Source organism: Crassostrea angulata, chromosome 3, assembly GCF_025612915.1.
Source record: "Crassostrea angulata isolate pt1a10 chromosome 3, ASM2561291v2, whole genome shotgun sequence".
Classification (NCBI taxonomy): Eukaryota; Metazoa; Mollusca; class Bivalvia; order Ostreida; family Ostreidae; genus Magallana; species Magallana angulata.
The window spans coordinates 3,801,227-3,820,938 of NC_069113.1; the positions used below are offsets into that span (position 1 = coordinate 3,801,227).

Genomic DNA, 19,712 nt, shown 5'->3' on the forward strand with positions numbered 1-19,712 from the left:
AATTAAAATTCATATTATAAGAAAGTGCGTAATTTAAATACAAACTAGAATCTAATTGCCAGGCAAGATAAGTTGATTTTAAAATAAATGATAATCGATAAAATCAACTCCTGTCAGTACTTCAGTACTTTGATTACATTTGCATTTATATTTCGTTACATGAACTTACAGAAGAACACAAACGTTCGTGTATATATATATATATATATATATATATATATATATATATATATATATATATATATATATATATATATATATATATAGCTGTCCAAATGTACTTTTGTGCGCAGTAAATATACAGTCATTTGTATGGATTGATAACATGTCATTTTCTCAAAATGTTTACATCAATTGATATGTTATATTGGCATTGCTTGAAATCCTTCCTAAAAGTGGTCTTAAACAAACAAAAAATATTGAGAAAAAATAAAACAATTAAATAAGTTTCTAGTTTACAACTGTACTGTGAAATTTCACCATATCCACACATCACTGCGATTTTGGAAAACAGTTCTGAATGAAAATTTTGTAAGGCGAATTTTCCCGTTTTAAAATATCTATGAAATATAAATTAAAAATTTTCTTTATGTTTTTAGAATATTTTCTTTACTTTTTTCATGAATGCTTCCATATTAGAGGATTTTGAGATTGTCGCCGTTAAAATGAAATACGTGCTTTTCATTTTTGCGACTTTGCTCTTCTTGAAAGAGTCTTCGGGAATATACGGAGGGTGTATGAGCTATTACACACAACCATCTGACAAACCTGGGCATGTCAAGGTAGTTATTTTATTATTTTTTATCTGTGTTTTAATTTCGAATAATGATATTAGAACAAAAAGACAGCGAACGGAATACGTGAATGTATAGCTTGGTGTTTAAAGTTTATGATAAGATAATATAGGATTAGATAAGTTTGGAGAATGGAACGTCTCTTAAATAGGAATAAACAGTATTTTATTATTCAAATCTATCATATGAAGATTTAAAAGTTTTTTTAATTTTAAAACGTATTAAAATATATAACAGATCTGAAATGTAAATAAACGGTTACCGTATTTATATAATTTAAATGCATCGCGCATTTTTTATTCTTTTAGGCTAAATTATGAATGTTTTTCTAGCTGCAGAATTGTAAGTGTGTTAGGTTATTTGGGAAAGTTGTGTTCACGAACTGTAAAGCTACAGTTCAATGCATGCAAAAAAGAAGCCAGTATATTTATTGTTGTGCATATTGTTGGACTTATTAACTAATTAAGGAATATACTCTGTAAACATTTTCATACCAACAACTTTCCCGAGATCTTACATTACTTTCATCAAACGCGTTAGTTTTGTGAATAAACGGGAAATTTTTGCGATATTACGCGTATCTTTCGAGATATAATGAGTAACTTTCGCGATATAACGCAATTTTTTCAAGATTTAACGCGTTAGTTTTGCAAATAAACGCGTTATTTTCGCAAATAAAAGCGAAACTTTTGCGATATTACGCGTAGCATTCGCGATGAAACTCGAAACTTCAATATGTATAGTTTAAATTCATACAAGAACTCTAATGAAGAACAAGGATTGAAAACAAATACATTTTATTTTTAAATAAATAATTATTATTCAGTAGTATTATATCATCCGTTTTACGTTGATTTATGAAAACAAAATTTTCTATTTTTATATATACTTGTAGATATAAGTCTGTCTCATAATACTTTTTTCATCACATTTTGACGATTATTATAGAAATTTACAGAGCTTAAAGAAATACAAATGAAATAATTGATTAAACCGTCATGTCATTTTTTTTTACTCAAAGATTTTCACGGGAACGAACAAGAGATTTCTTATGGAGATATATCTTTTTTTTCCATTCGGACGTCTCTTGGAACACCTCTCACAATTTTTAACTGCTTTCATTCAGACCTTATTATAAATCATTTGCAATACGAATTTTAAGATTTTATTTAAAGCCGTTTTTAGTAGCCGAACAATGAGAGAGATAAAGAGAATGGGACAGGATATTTATATAGAAAAATAGGTAAACGAATTTTCATTCTGGTACGTAATTTAATTGTTTAAACCCTGAGATATTTCAATGATCGCAAGCCAAGGGTTTCTGTTCTTTGGGTATTTATAAATAAATAATAATGAAGCAAAGAAATGTTTAGACAGAAATTGAGATTATTTTGGTACCTATATTTACAAAAATTTCTCGATCAAATACTTATCAAACATTCAATAATTAAACTAGAGTATTGAGATGCCTAGCTAATTCAAATGATAAGGTGGAAATTATGTCCTTCTTGTATATTGTGCGAGTATAATTTAATCTGAGTTTATATGATAAATGTTTTACATTTAGTGTGTAATGCATATTTATGATTGGGAATGCAGATCAGTATTTCCTATTTTGCATAATTTCTAAGTATTTATAATGCACATTGCTGCAAATAATCAACCTATTTGCTTTTTTCATGGCAGATTGGGGGTAATTTGAACATGATTTATTGTATTTATTAATCATACACAAATGGTTCAAACATGGGGAGGGGGTGTGAATGGGGAAATCTTTTACAATGTGTCTCTCAAAGACTATGATGTATACAAAATTAAGTTTTGATTATCTTTTGTTTTAGTTGAATTAGTTATTTGTCTTAACTTGACTTATCAATTTTGTTTTGTATTTTTGAAGAATAATTTGAGTTCTGGGTTCGAAATTATCTGGGTACGAGTAGGTCAGACAACCATTTGAAATGAAACCTAAAAACGAAAATTTCAAATCGAAAGTAGGAGAAACGTCTTTGGCGTTTTCAAAAAGTAATAAAAACGCAAATACAATTTAAATACTTGATTTTTTTATAATAGCAATAAAAAAAATCTACTTCACGGTTTTTTGTCCAATTGGATGTCTTTAAATTCCTTTGATCGGATCTAATGCAACTATATTGAAAGTTGTAGAAAACAAAAATTTTGCTTTCTTAAGTAGAAATCAATTTTTCAAGAACACACTTGGTAAGCTAGCTTGAATGTATTTATAACTCATTAAACAATATTAATAAATTATCATCAAACGTGAAGTTAGTACGAGATTTAAATTCAACATGGATGCCGGTGATGTCAGTGCGCGTAAAGTGATTCTTTTTTCCCAATCTTGAAAAGGTTTTTCATTTTCATAGGTATAGAGTGTAATTATTATTGTTAGACATATATACATGTGTTGTCTTTTGGGAGAGCTTTGGTCTCTATAAATAAAATATGTTTTTAATTTTCCTTAGCCTTTAAAGAGGCACTACCTTGTAAATTAAACAAAATGTCAACATATGATATCCATAATGGAGAAAACTATACACTACCGAAACGCTTGACGTGTACAGAAAGTCATCTATACCAGAGATGTATCAGAGGGGAATTCTCTTGTATCGAATCAAGGCAGGCTTCTTTAAATTAAGAATTTTACAAAAGTGTTAGCTCCAACAAAATTAACAATCCTTATCCACATGTATATTTTTCAAAGAGTCCAAGTTTTCTTCATATCATTCATAAAAAAGCACAAAAGATACTCCTTTGCTTTCAGTTATGATATTTATAGACGCAATAGTGTAAATTCGCTTTTGTGTTCTTATGGCTTGCGTGAAGATGCAGATTACTTTTACTTCATTTGTAAGAAATATTTAAATGCTAGATATAAATAAATGGATAGATAACTTAGGTGAAACAAGTTGACTTTTTTATACACACCATTGTTACTGCCATATCTGCCATAATAAATAATTGTATTTTTTCATATGTTCAGAGGTATATTTTTCAAAGAAACTAGGCGATTCAGCAGAATATTGATGCTTTACTTTATCATCTATCTATGGAAGACTTATGTATGTGCATATTCCCTGCATATTTGTGTTGTTTAGTTTTCAATGACAGCGGTGTAATTTCACATTTTTTTACATTTTAAGGAAAAGAACTCGTAAGTTATTCCATCTTGTTTCTGTTCTTTTTGAATATTTTTTAATACAATATACTCTATAAAAACATCATTTAAGACTAAAATGACATACACGTACTCAGTACTCGTCATCAAGTCCATGATATCGTATTACTTTCACTACAGTTTTAAAAATGATCATATTTTTAATTGTAACATCAGAACAGTGGTATCTAACGACAAACACTGATCGTTTATGAATCTCTTATAAGAGTTTCCATCATCGAATCACGAAAAAAAAAATTAGTTTAACAATTTGCAAGTAGTCTACAATTCCAGCTTAAAACAAACCTTTTTTTTGTTTATGATGAGTTCGTTATCCTTATAGCAACAAGTAAAAGAGGCAACATTCCTTCCGACGTTGTTCAGAATTAACGAATTTTAAAAGTCAATCTCTGCCAGAAAATGCTATCATCTATATTGTATTTTTATTTTACAAAATTAAAACATACCGAAAAACACAACATCTTCCTATTTTACATCTTCGCTAGCCAAGGGTTTTTGGTCCACTTTGCTCCCCATGAACCCTTGGCGGAAATCAATACGAAAACTCGGTGATGTGGTGCCGTTATCTAGCGAGCAACTTGAGTTGCGCCCCTTGCATATATACATTTTAATCGAATTAAACAACGGGTTATATACACACTACGGCATTAATACAACTATTCATAGTGTTTCGTAAGGACCTGTAGCGGGGGTGAAAAAATTGCCGATTTATATGAAAGCTTTCATGTCATAAAACCAGGTATCCTTGTCGTGAATATTGCGGACCAAAGAAATTAAAAACACAGCTCATTGAACCAGTAAAAGCAAAAACCATAAGCAGGAACGTATAAATATACTAACGAGATAGGCAACTTCTACAGTCGCAATGTTTACTTCCCATGCTATCACGCGAGTCTTGACAAGTTTGTAGAACTATGTTCATTTGCAGTAAAACATACAGGTTTTTAAAGCGATCTAGTAAGGCCATCGTTGGGGAGGCACTGTACGCGAGACTTGTTAAAAACAACGAATTTTTTACCAAAGATTCCACTTGTGTTTCCTTTTAAAGTTTATATTTACCAGCACTGCGATCGGATCAGCTACTCACAGCTGCAGCCAATCATAAAACGGAGCTTGTCACCAAGTTTTCGTAATGAAATACGCCAAGGGTTTATGGGGAGCGAAGTGGAATGAAAACCCTTGGCTAGCGAAGATGCCCTTTTTATAGCTGCAGGTCTGTAGCTCCCGGTCTGAAAAATATTCGGATGGACGAGCTGGGAGCTACAGTGCCTCCCATAGTAAAAATCTGCAATTTACGGCGCACAAAAAAATTGCGCAATATTTGGACTGATTAAACCTTTTTTGCACACAAATTTTGTGAAAACAGTTAGTACCATTCATTTTTTCAGAAAATTGCCTCAGACTTTCTATTAAACATGCTAACCGACCTCGGAAAACGAAGTATATTAATTTACGTCGAGATCGAGAGTCGCCATTTTCACGTGTAAACAAACTGCTCCACTTCACTTTACGGGACTGGTAATGTTGTTTAAAAGAATATCAGATGCAAGTGAAGTGACGATTTCTGTAGTAAAATGTCCGAGGAATTTGTACAGATTGTGTTTGGAATTAAGGTTAATCAGTCCAAAGCTAGCGCACTTTTTTGTGCGCCGTAAATTGCAGATTTTTATTATGGGAGGCACTGTAGCTCCCAGGTCGTCCATCCGAATTTTTTCAGACCGGGAGCTACAGACCTGCAGCTACCCTTTTTAATGATAATGTTTTTTAACAACTGAGTTGCTGTATATATTAAACTCTAAGACAGATTAAATAAACAGGTTTTTTTTTAATAAAAATATGAAATAAATGGCTACTGAGTTTAATTTAGCATTGAATCATTATATTCTGAACGATATAATCTTATGATGGCAATGGCATGCGCACTCAATCAATAAGTAACACGCATTATAGAATTTGCTAGCACACATAGTTGCAGTTATGAGAATTTATTTTCATATTTACATTTTTGGAATCGCCTACTTTGACTACATATAATTAATTTCTAAAAACCCTGTGTTATGAATTGAAGATTTCAAATCAATTTGCAAACAAAATTTATATGGAATATATAAATTCATATACAGTTTGTTGGTGTTTTTTTTAAAATCTGTATTATAACTTATTTGATTGATACAATGACCTTGTCAGCACGTACAATGTTTCATTAAGATGCATGCTGACGGATTTTCATACTTGTTAGACCATTCTTTATACGACGGACTGTATACGGTTTCTTCCATTTTTCATGATCATGACAATAAGCGTTCGGTAGGTGCGACCGGTCAGCAGGGGATGATTACTCCTCCTAGGTACCTAATCATACTTCTGTCTTTTAAGAGGTCCGCGTTTGCTCTGCTTTTAATTTGTATTTCGCTATAATGTTTGTTGAGACGGTTGACAATTTGTTATTGTCATTTTTCATTGTATATAAAGATCTTGAAAGCAACTATTTTTTGAATTAACTTGATGGATATATCTAGCGATACTATATTTTCTGCTTTGCAATTAGTAAAATGTAAACTAATCCATCCAATTCATTTTGATTACATTAGGTACCAATTACTAGTAATGCTTTTTCTCTTATTGAACTGCTTTATATATTTAGAAGAAAATCTCATTATACAATAATGTAATATCAAAATCGAATATTACTGATTGAATTGCTAGGTCGAAATAGATTTCTTAAATGGATGGAAATTATACAAAGGGCCGTGTTACAACTGTACAGAGAGAGATGAGGGTCATGACGTCACAGCTCGGAGAAAGATGTACATACAAGATTACAGTAACCCTGAGGCATTTGGTTCATATGGCTTTGAACCGGAAGTTGTAAATGCGAACGTCAAACCGACAAATATCACAATGGAAGTGAACAATAACGTTAGGGATGTGGTGTTGATGGTCAACAGTCACGAGCAGTGGGAAATGGAGAGCTCGAAGATAACACTGGACGTAAATATATCAACAACGTACTCTAACAAGTTTGACATAACGTAAGTATATCTTACCGTCTACTTTGTTGCTTACGTGTTTTTTAATCTGATTATCTTGACGATGATGTCTTGGGTATTTCGAATTTTTTTTTAGACATTATTAAATTGATTTCAGAAGGTGTTGTTACTGAGACCAGTTAGCACGCAATCAATTGCTTTCAGTTTTTGACCAGGTGCATTTCGTCATAGAGCGTAATGCCACCTATAATATATACATTTTATTTATAAATATGAGATAAATTATCTTTTATAAAATATAATTGATAATTTAGGACATGCGTAATACATTTCACATATTTTTGACAATGTAACGCTCTGTTTTAATACTATCAATTTGTCCCTCTTATATTTTTTTTTCGGTCTTAAAAATTGCATTGCCACAACATATAAAAATTTAAAATATGAATTTAAAAGCATATCCAGTATTATACACTAATTTTATGTTTTAAAGCTTTCAGAGTGAGCCTGATGTTCCTATGACAAAGATTCCTAATTTAAGCACGATGTTTTTACAAGTTAAGGTGGATTCAAATATTCGGAGAGATACAAATGCACCAAACAACAGTCCAATAGTGTTGGTTAAACCTTACTACAGGTAAAATAAAAGGAAAAGAAAAACGCTGAGATCAATCGGTTCATAAATTATTTTTCTTCATCTCTGATTTATAATAAAATAAATATGGTAAACTATTATACTTATATAACTCAATTTTGGCGCTGATACATAAGGAGGGACAACCACATAGTTGCCCAAGAATAAACAATCAATTCAAAATATTATGACTCAAATTGGATTTATCATGTCTTGGTGCATGTACATCATTAATCAAATTTTCTGCAATAACTAATTGCAGGCATGCACAGTTACTTCATTATAAATGAAGCTCATCAACATATGACATGTGTCCTAAACCGTTATAAAATTCGAATATCAGGACAGTATCTATTCGATATAAAGAAATGGAATGAGCGTAAAATATTTGATGCATTTTAATGCAAAAAAGCAACCACTAGCAAGGGTCATAATTAAGTCTCACAGAAGTTTTAAGACTTATTATATTTGCTCAATTCTTATATAGTATTCTTCATCATCTTTCTTAACTCTGAGCTTGTCCATCACGTTTCGCAAACACAACCAAATGGAATTATGCAATACTCTAGGATAAGATAGACTGCAAACTGTGAAATCGTGTGAATTGGTGGGGGCGAATTTTCATAAATTGTGGGGTTTTCTTAATCGTGGATATGAAATGCCGTGAACGCGTCACTTTTCAGTTTCAGAAAGAAATATAATTAGCTCTATCAAAATGTGTTTTAAAATTTCGTCGAGGATGTAATTCGTTGGGTAGGGCTACCCATAGTAAACACAAAAATTAAGCCATTACGAATTTTAAATGATTCGACAGTATCTATTTGTGCACATTGGTTTTATATATATATATATATATCTTTATCGTTCACTATGGGCAGGTATATGTCAGTTTGAGAGTTATTGCAATGTTTGTGCTTATATATATATATATATTTAAGTATTGAATCCTTATTTTTTGAAAGATATAGTCTCATAACTGCAACGGTGTGTGCATACAAATTGAATAACGCGCGTTAGCGCGTTATGAAAATTTGTTTGCACACACCGTTGCAGTTATGAGACTATATCTTTCGAAAAATAAGGATTTAATGCTTATATTTACATTTTTTTATCTTCTTGCCTTGTACGCAAATGCGAATTATACCTCAAAATTACTGTACTATCCTATGGGTAAGTTCAAATTAATGGAAGAGCCACTGTAACAGCCACAAGCGTGAACTTTGATTTTCGCTTGTGACGTTGTATTTATCAGCGTTCAACGTTTGTGACGTAACAATTAAAACTCGTCATTTAACCTTTTAGTACCATGTCTGTGTTATGGTGCTATATCTGCAGTAGCTTTACATGCAAAATATACGTGGAATTTTAATATATATATATATATATATATATATATATATATATATATATATATATATATATATATATATATATATATATATATATATATATATATATATATATTTAATTTCCCGATATAAAAAATAATAAATGGGCACAGTTTTAAATAATTTAAAAATAATAAATATCAAGAATAAAATCACAAATTGAGCCTCTTCACTGCTCACGTTTTTGCCATTTGGCTCTTCAGGCAGTTATGTACAAATAACTAATATGTAACGGAGTAACGTCAATAAGCAAAAGTTCATTGTGACGTCATAATAACGTTAAAGTAGCGGAAAGTTAGTCACAGAGCAAAAAGGCGCCAAAATAATAACAATAGCAAATATTACAAATGATTCATTATATCACATGCATATAATAAATTTTTCACTGAATGCGATTAAGTTTTGGTTTAAATAATTTGATAAAGTGGTCTTCCTTGGCTAAGCGCAGTATTTCATTTTCATTTGGAAGTTATTAAAATGGGAATAATTTAAATTTTCCCTGTCCGCATTCAGCAAAATGTTCACAACATGGAGTATTACGAACACTCGGGTCTTTAATCTGTAGCTTGTGGACACGAACACGCGCGTTTAGTTTCCCCGTCTGTCTAATATGAAATTCTTTGCATGTTGGGCAAATAGCACAATAAATAACATTTTCCGATTTACAGTTCGTCGATAAATTGGCGCGAACTTCCATCCCGGATTTACTGTAATTACTGAAGAAAAGAATGCATAATAATATAATGTGTGAAAACATTTATTTTCTCTTCACGCTGTTTGTGTTAAAGATCTACTCACTTCATGTGGATTCTTCCTTGTAAAAACTTCACGTTACACCATATATATTTTTGTTATAGTTAAACAATTTTTTCACACTACCTATTCCTTAGTTGAGTATTTTATCCATCTACTGCTATGTGAAGTAAATAAATTTGACGTCGTCCATCACTTGCAATAATGCATTCAGGTGTTGAATAACATTACATGTATCTTGGTTTTAATGATTTTATATCGTCTTTATCGTAAACTGCACTACTTATTGTACAACCTTAACGACATCAAAACGTTGTGTCCCTGAATAAAGTTTAATTAAATGTAAGGAGCGTTGAAAAAGTATTATTTTGACATATTTCAGCTTGGAACTTGGGAAAGACTATTTTCTTCATATTCCGATTATCGACAATGATAGCGACCAATTTCAATGTGCATTATCTATATATCTTGAAGCAGAGAGTTTCAGCAGTTTTTTACACAAGCTGAAGAAGGCAAATGCATTGAGTATAAATAAAGACGTATGTTATTAAACTAAATTCCTTAATTATCAAGACAAAAAATAATGTTTTTAGAGTTTAATGTTGAACCCAAGATATCTTGTTTTCTTGAGGATTCTTCATTTAATTTTTGTTTAAAAAAAACCACAATGCATTATATGTTATTAAAACAAGAACGCTGATCCTTGTTAAAAAGCTTTTTTAACTTCTTATATAGTCAATTAAAATGAAATAACATTTTTTCAGACATGCATATTGACCCTAAGGATCATAAGTTCAGTGTTCCGAATAGGAGACAGTTTTGGCATACCTATCACAGTGAAAGACTATACGTCCACGGACACCATCGTTGGAACTTCAAATCATTTTGCTTATAACATGCTTTTGGGGAGAGTGTCTGTTTTGGTTAGAAAATGAGTTCCTTATGGGATTTAAAAATGCAAAACAAAAGATATACATGAGAAATAGAGCTTATAACTGGAAATGTTATAGATTTAGTCTTTTCGGTTGATATTTTTAGCATAATTGCACGTGCTCTGCATTGCAAATTTTTCTCTCCTATAAATTAATCACCAATATAAAAATGTGCATTAAATTTTGACGAAGGCTGATCTCTACACCTTACTATGTGAACAGGTGTCCATAAGAAGTAGTCTTTTTAAAACAAAACTTGTTTATTTAACCAGGTAATTAACCTGTAGTTTTTCGAGAGGCGGCGGTAATATACGATGTCAGAAAGTAAGCTGAAACCGTGCATGTCAATGTGTGACATTCAATATTTGAGTGCTTTTTGTTTTTAGCGTCGGTGACAATTTGCATAAATTTGAATTATGATTTAAAGGCAAAACATTAGCAGTGTTTAGATATCTAGAATTGAGTAGTAATGTAATAAAATGGGTTTGCAGGACTAATTGACAATAATTCTGATTTTTACTACTTCATGTAGATGTATTATAGCGTGACAGGTGATACTCATCCTCCAGAATTTGTAACACCAACCCCACCCAACAACCAAAAGTATACAATCTATGTTGGAGGAGATTTTCGTGTAAATGTTTATGCCAAACCAACTTTAAATTCTAGGTATTAACTAAAACTTTGTATCACAGCACCAGCATTTACAATTTATAAATGTCTTTGATATTCGTGTATATGTATTTGGAAAATAAGATATTATAAACTTTGATGTATAGTGTAAAAAAGATACATTTAATTTGTAGAACTATTACAAAATTCAACTTCCTGAGAAGAGATGGCAAACCTGTGAACCAGACAAGGAATGTAGCTTCTTGGGATCAGAAGGTGGCCTATATCTCCATGAGCTGGTCTCCTGTCGATGAAGATAAAGGACATCACATTGTGTGTGCTAATGCTGAGGACAGTACAGGGTATTACTATTAAGTTTTGAAACAATGAAAGGTTCAGGGGAAAAAGCCAAAATCAATCATTGAAACTTTTATAATCTTATAGCTATATCCTTTATTTTTTATACACCATTAGTTCACCAACAGTATCGATGAAAATATTATTCAATTTATTCGGCATATAATTCCAAGCCTGTAATGCAGCTGAAATTTAAAAAAAACACGTAAATACATATTTAAGGTTTTTAGTATAAGGGTTGGCTGGTAACTGGTTAAGAAAATTTCTCTTTAAAAGGAAAACTTAATTTGAAATTTGACAGTTAGAGTAGCATAAATACTTTTTTTTTACAGTGTAAGCACAGTTGAACTTCATTGCTTTAGAATTGAAGTAAAAGGTAAGAGTTCACTCTCTCTCTCTTTCTCTCTCTCTCTCTCACACACACACACCAACACACACACACACACACACACACACACACACACACACACACACACACACACACACACACACACACACACACACATATATATATATATATATATATATATATATATATATATATTATATAACAGTAGTTATAGATCATATATATCAAATAAATATAATAATAATCATTATATATAACAGTAGAATATGGTATGTTCAGATCAGTTTGACTTGTAATGGGATGTATGTAGAACTCTGTCAAGAACCTAATATTTATATTTTACGAAGATGATTTTTAATTTGTAGATCACCCAAGTTACTTAAGTGACCTATCTATTGCAATTGGTATCCGTCAGTCAGCATGCGTTAAGAATTGATTATTTTTAACTTCTTGAAAACTACATGGCCAATTCTTTTCAAATTTAATATGATACATCTTCAGGGTAAGAGGAACATAAATTGTAAATTACATTAGTTTTGCTCCAAAGGGGCCCTTGGGGCAAGACCGAAATTGCCTAAATTTGACCTTTTTCAAAAATCTTCAAAGAATCTCTACTTCTGCACATCTGACTGAAAAAACTGAATGATGTTGAACAGAAAGCCCTCTACCAAACCGGAAATTTCATGTCCCCTTTCAATGGGTCTTTGACTTCAGAGTGGGGCCATATACATGTAAATGATTTACAAAATTACGGTATAAAGTGTTTTTAAAATCTTCTTTACTTCTGCTGACACAGAATAGAAACTGATTGCTCATTGTGAGAGAAATAAACCCCTCTACCAAAATTGTAAATCTTATGTCCCTCTAGATAGAGTTTCTGGCACAGAATGGGGACAAACTCGCCTATTAGAGTTCCTGTACATAATGAGTAAAAATAATCTTTACTTCAACTGAATTTTCTGATGATAAAGTGACTGTATATTAGTTAAGAAAGACCATAAGCTGTCTATTAAAACTGGAAGTTTCATGACACCTTTGCAGGGGTTCTAGTTATGGGGGTGGGATGCACGGTCTGATAGAGTATACCCATATAATGTTTAAAACTTATTCTTTTGTTCTGCTGTTCAACTTGAATGAAAGATGACTGCACATTAAAAGGAGAGAATTAAGAAACCTTTTGGGGCAAGAGTGCAGTTTGGAAGGTGGGCCTAAAATTGAAATACTTTAAAAAAATCCAAATGCACATTAATTTATAGAAAAACTATTGCCTTTTATTTTTTAAATTCTTCTTTGCAAATTAGACCAACGGCTATTGGAAAACTGATTATTCCAAACCTAATTCTGATGCACAGCACTTTGAATTTATAATGACTGTGATGTGCTTTCAATGTTTTAATAAATCAAAATGTATTCCTTTGAAATATTAAACATTAAATAGTGTATATTTTCATTACCTTTTTGTGCGGGTACATGTGTGGTAGCATTGTCATCTTGTCTTTTCGGTGGCTACCACCTGTTACTCTCTCAATAGGTTTGGCAGGCCATACAATGAATACAATTTCCTGAACAAATGTTAAAACCACATAGGTTATGAATTACTGTAATGTGAAATTTCAAAATTACAGATACATTGTACGTACTAGCAGTTTGACAAAAAGAACCATCAATACGTATCTTATACAGATCTGATTTTTTTAAAGAAATGATTTCATACTCCTTAGTGCTGCCTTTTTAAAATTGTCTAACATGCATTGTGTGACATAATTTAACCATAGAAAATTAGCCAAAATTTCTGAGATTTTGTTGTGGTCGTTTTTTAGACGGAGAAAGGAGTATCTCTAAGTCTACTGTGATAACAAGAACAGCAAAGCCTTTGCTGCTTTGCAGAAGAGGTCAGGGCAATAAACTTTGAAGCCGTCTTCCATTTTTTATGAAAGTGTAAATGGCACTAAACGAATAAGTTTTGACTCTTTCAAATGATCCATCTATTCAATGTATACGATTTGAAATATCATTCACAGTTGCCAAGGGAAAGAATTCACCCTTGTATGTCTATAGTAGATGGATTAGATGGTGTTAAAGAAGTTGTCTATAAGAAACCTTGCTAACTGGTACAAAACACACCTTTCAACAACGTACTACAAAATATGTTTTATTGATAAAATCCAGTGGAAGACCCTTATGACAGGTGTATCCACCATGAAATCGTACAAAGCAAGCCAGAAGCTGATGGCATCACAAAGATAATAACTTCTACACGATAGTTTGGCTAGACAACTAACACACACACACACACACACACACACACACACACACACACACACACACACACACACACACACACACACACACGTGTAAGCGGTGCCAATCCAACACCTGCATTCCCCACCCTCCAAATTGACACTATCATTTGTACTCACTCAAATTAAAAACGAAAAACACCATTGAACTCATTTTTGTTTCAGGATTGTCATGATCGGTTGCAATTTCTTCTATTTTTACTTTTCTTTACCTTGACTTGGCGCTAGCTAAATAAACACTCGATTTACACATCCAATTGAACACCTCTTAAACACACGTTCAAGTGAACATCTTTATACACACTTTCAATACAACTCCACAAATCCATATACACCCAATCAATTGAACACCCCATTAAAACGCGTCCAAAATCTCTATATCACATATATTCCAGAGTATTGCATTAAAATGAACTTTATTTATTTTACAACAATTGATTTACAACTTATATTATTATTTGTTGGCACGGATGTAAGCGCGAGCGGGTAATTGACGTGGGAGGAAGCCGGAGTGCCCAGAGAAAACCCACGTGTCCAAGCGGGCGACCGCCATACCCTTTCACATCCAAACACTGTCGATCATGGGGATCGAACTCAGGTCGCAGCAGTGATTAGCAAGTGCATTGTCAACTGCGCTTCTTTGAAAGTCAAATATTGCATTAACAACATTAAGAGCTGACGATATGTATGTGTACTCGTTCATGCTCCCTAATTACATGTAGTCTTAGAAAATGTATTTCTTTTTCATTAGCAACATCTGTATATAAACATTTGTCTCTTTTCACAAAGAATTTGATACATGATAGAATTCACTTTCATTTACCATATTATGTAACTTTTTAAAAACATTTGCATATCAATATCTCAATTTAAATATCAATAAAAAAATTAAACAAATGTATCAATCTAATATGGAAAAATAAAGAAAATGAATAGAACATTGATGGCCATTCCGTATACCTGTAAAGCCCCTAAAAATTAAACCTTCAAAATTAATTAAAGCCCTTTTCACAGTTGGCGCACGAGCTGAAGCGACAAAATATTCAAGCGACCGAAAAAATAGATATAGTTAGCAAACTGTTGCCAAACTAATCGCATATGAAAAAGTACTCTATGAAATTCGAACGATTCGGAGCGACCGTTGTGCGACATAAATGCATTGAATCTTGCGATATATATTGCGTCTATATGCAAGTGTTGTACAATGAAAGCGAGTATTTAAGATAATGTGAAAGGATCGCATGAAAGACCAAATGATCAGACGATTGAACGTGCAGCAATGCCATAGGGCGAACGATCATGCGTATCATCATACGAATTCTCGTACGAGTCAGAGGGGATATATACTGTATACCGCCAATTTCCGATACCCGTCAGTAGGGATAGTTGAATGCAAGACAAGATACCGCCCGATAAGATTAGAAAAGCAACAGCCAAAACCAAGGTTAATTGTGTCCTAAAACTATATAAGGGGAACTATTCGCCTCAGTTTTATTTTCGCTCATTTTGCTCTTTTTGTCAGTAAGCGGATTAAAACTTGGCAAATTCTAATGTCTCATATCATCTCTATTTTACAACAACATTGTTGGGGCGAATGCAAGGCAAGGCAAACCCGTAAGTAGAAGCGAAAATATCCCGGTGCGAAAATAACACTGTATCTTGTACGTACTAGTGGCAAAGCATGTAAACTAAAACCAAAAATCTTGCATTGATAGTAAAATGTTGCGAGATTACATATTCACGTTGAGCAACAGTCTCATGATCGTTCTTATGAGAGTTCTTTTAATTGACAAAGTTAAACCAACTTTTAATTATAAAAAAAAACACACTTATACCCGTGTCCGGTATTTCAATGATTGTAAAGATAACCGTTCGTTGGTTTGACACGTAGTCAAAGTCAAGAACTGTCTGACTCGTCTATATCACAGCAGATAAAACAAACTGAATTTTATAGATGGTGTGAACTACCTACTGCAGGATTGTATATGTGTCAATTTCAGTCTAAGAAAGATGTTAATGAAGTGTAATGTCAAAGAAAATCTCTATTGTAGTAAGTTTTAAACATTGCTTCATTCTACCCACTTAGTTTACAAATTTGAGTATAATTTTTTCTATTACTCATACATATACAGACTTAAACACGTACATCCCAGGCACGTAGCATCGATTTTCTCTCAAAAATAATTTGGATTACATATGAATCAACATGCACATGGAGTCCCCTCCTCTTTTTGGGAGCACGTAAGAAATTAAAGTAAATTGAAAGAAATTAACAATGAAAATGTGCTATAAATTGATAAATACGCCCCCTCCCATATATAGCAATACATATAATTTTCACGATTTTGAAAATTTGCATTATTCTCCATATTGTCAAGATTTTTTATATAAGGTCCCCCCCCCCTTCAAACATTATGCAAGCAAAAATTCAATTTCAAATTGTTGAACTTTCCGAATTTAGAAATATTTTCCAGCCGATTGAATTTTGATATTTCTTGTTACCGGAAATGCCGAGGCAGGGAAAGGAAATTCCGAGGTCTGTCTGTCTTGTATTAATAATTTTAAGTAAGGGACCAGTTAAATAATTCAATCTTAACATAGCACGGGAATCACAGATATCCAATTTTGAATGTTTACGATGCACAAAAGAGATTGATAAGTTGAATCAAAATTGATGTCTATATATATTTTAAAAAATCCTCTAATGAAATGTGTGTGTCATTAAAACAAACCTGAAGTGCAATGATTTTGCTTTTGTTTCTTATAGTACCATCAATACAAATAAGTGTCAATAATACAATGAAACATTAAATTAAAAAATTAGACACATCGAAAAAATTCTTCATTTCAAGTCAAATCCGGTTCACCCCCCCCCCCCCCCCCGGTTTTCGACTAAATAATTCGCCGCCCCAATACGAAGTACCTTCCAAAGCTCTCTCTCTCTCTCTCTCTCTCTCTCTCTCTCTCTCTCTCTCTCTCTCATGTACAAATACTTTATATATGTTTAGTACTTCTAAATGTAGCATGCGGTAATATTTCCAGTGTTTAAAATCGTGTATTTCAATTTTTACTGATCATTGATTGTCTTGTCTCTGATTCGAAGTCCATGATAAAAAGTACTGTGTGTGATATACCTTGTATTGTCTCCTTTGTGTATCAGTACAGAACACATTCTTTTGTTTGTCTGGGATCAAGAAAAACCTCGGAAATAACAGACAAGGCTCAGACTATACACGCGACAGAGTGACCGCGGCGAGGATTGAATATTGGCCACCTATGTATATGTCTTGAAGTATCAAAATAAACAGCTGCAAACGACGGGGAATTACGGTTCACCGGAATTACACCGTAAAATAAAGGTGTTTGAGATTTTATGTTACTATAAAAAGTGATTTCGCCCGGGTCTACATTGAAATCAAATCATAGTAAAGGATATGAATTTTGAACAAGGACTACATTTATAAAGTGATCGCTCAAAATCGGGAATTAGAAATATGTATTGTAATAGCGATCAAAATCAGCATGATCAGTTTATTCCATATTTTATTCGGGTTTGTAAATGAAGTTCTATTTCGTTTTCTCTACCTACGAGAGAGAGAGAGAGAGAGAGAGAGAGAGAGAGAGAGAGAGAGAGAGAGTACTAATACATGGAGTTATTTTTAAAACCTCACAGCATTTTACTGTGTAAGCATTAGAATAGTTTACCGATCTATTTTTTTCCCATACTGTACAAGAATATGCGATATGATATATACACTGTCTTGTTTCAAATTAGAAATACCGGTAATTGAACCTATGAATGCTCTTTAGTCAATTATGTTCTGATAGGGCGACTAAAATGATTAATTAAATGAATAAAAATGAACATGTTTTTTTATTTTAAAAACATTACATTTTACGGCCGACTACTATTTCATTTCGGAAGAATACTTTAAATGTAAGCGACTTTTTTAAATTTTTGAATGATAAATTTATTTAATTAAAACATATGAGGTCCCTTGCTTTTGGCATGTTAAACCAGTATACAATGTACATACAATAAGTACAGAATACATACTCATCCTTTGTGTTTCTGTATTTTCCCTTTACAATTAATTAAGGATGCTTTTTAAATGAGAAAGTCTGATCATATACAATTGCATCATTAAAATTTTTTTATACCAAATGAATGCAATGTCACTTATGTTTATATTTATTTTTAAATATGATTACGCCAATTGTTGAATAATGAAGGTTTTTTTTTAATTTTCGTATTAAGTGCCGACCTCAGGGTCTCTCAGGGTTTTCTCAGTACCCTCAGTGCAAACCTCAGGGTCTCTCAGGGTTACATCAGTATTTTCAGTGCCGACCTCAGGGTCTCTCAGGGTTTTCTCAGTGTCACTCGGGGTTTTCTCATGGTTTTTTTTAGTTTCAGGGTTTTTTTATTACAGTAAGTGATATATTGATGTAATGCAAATACAAAATATTCCTATGTTGACTTTGACTTTAGTGAATTGTAAAAAAAGTAACACTTTCAAATGGGCATCACTTTTACACACGTTCAACTGAACACCATTCATTTGCAGTGTAATTAAAATGCTTCTGACCATTATAATAATAAGGATTATCCATTCAGATTTTCAAATTAGACTGGGTATCGTGTGTCCACTTAACCATGCTCAATGCATGTGAATATAATGCAAAGTTCCCAATTAACTTTGGGAAAATGACAAAATAAATTTACACTTCCAAATAAGCACCTCTTTTACACACGATCAACTGATCACTTCACACACAGTCCTCAGGTACACGTTCACAACTGAACACCTCAACATCAAATCTATTCATCATCAATGAAATCATTGACACAAATTATATAGCTAAATAATCTACTGCTTTAAGCTCCACACAAACTCATAAGATGCCCGAAAATATTCGTTTTATATGCAAACACATGTAACCATGTTAACAGATAAATATCGCTGCATCATTACATATATTACATGTGGGAATGAGTTATCCTCTCCAAAAGATTATTGACATATGTTTGTTTTTGTCATGTATGGTTTTTTTTTTTTCATTTGATAGCTGTATCATCCAATATTGAATATCTTTAAAACAAAATATTAAGAACATTTCGCTACTTTTATCAAATGATGTTTGTTGCCTTAAAAAAAAGATGAAGCAATTCTTGATTAGTTGATTCAGATGGAATTTGAAGATATTGGGGAGAAATACTAAACTCGCTACTTTAATTGCAAAATTTAATACAAACTGTGTATATTTTGACTCAGACTTGAGTGAATTGTGAACAAAGTTACACTTTCAAATGGGCATCACTTTTACGCACGTTCAACTGAACACCATTCATTTGCAGTGTAATAAAAATACTTCTGACTTTAATAATAATCAGGATTATCTATTTAATTGT

The 19,712-nt window shown here is 32.3% G+C and overlaps 1 protein-coding gene across 1 annotated transcript in view; it reads left to right on the top strand.

Moving 5' to 3' along the window:
• Positions 1-665: 665 nt before the first annotated feature.
• Positions 666-19,712, top strand: part of LOC128175596 (uncharacterized) — a 97,419-nt gene continuing 78,372 nt past the window's right edge. Inside the window, exons 1-8 of the mRNA XM_052841352.1 lie at positions 666-782; positions 6,694-7,019; positions 7,471-7,614; positions 10,135-10,291; positions 10,517-10,675; positions 11,217-11,353; positions 11,491-11,658; positions 11,986-12,029. Coding sequence (XP_052697312.1) covers positions 666-782; positions 6,694-7,019; positions 7,471-7,614; positions 10,135-10,291; positions 10,517-10,675; positions 11,217-11,353; positions 11,491-11,658; positions 11,986-12,029 — 1,252 coding nt within the window. The remainder of the gene's footprint in view (positions 783-6,693; positions 7,020-7,470; positions 7,615-10,134; positions 10,292-10,516; positions 10,676-11,216; positions 11,354-11,490; positions 11,659-11,985; positions 12,030-19,712) is intronic.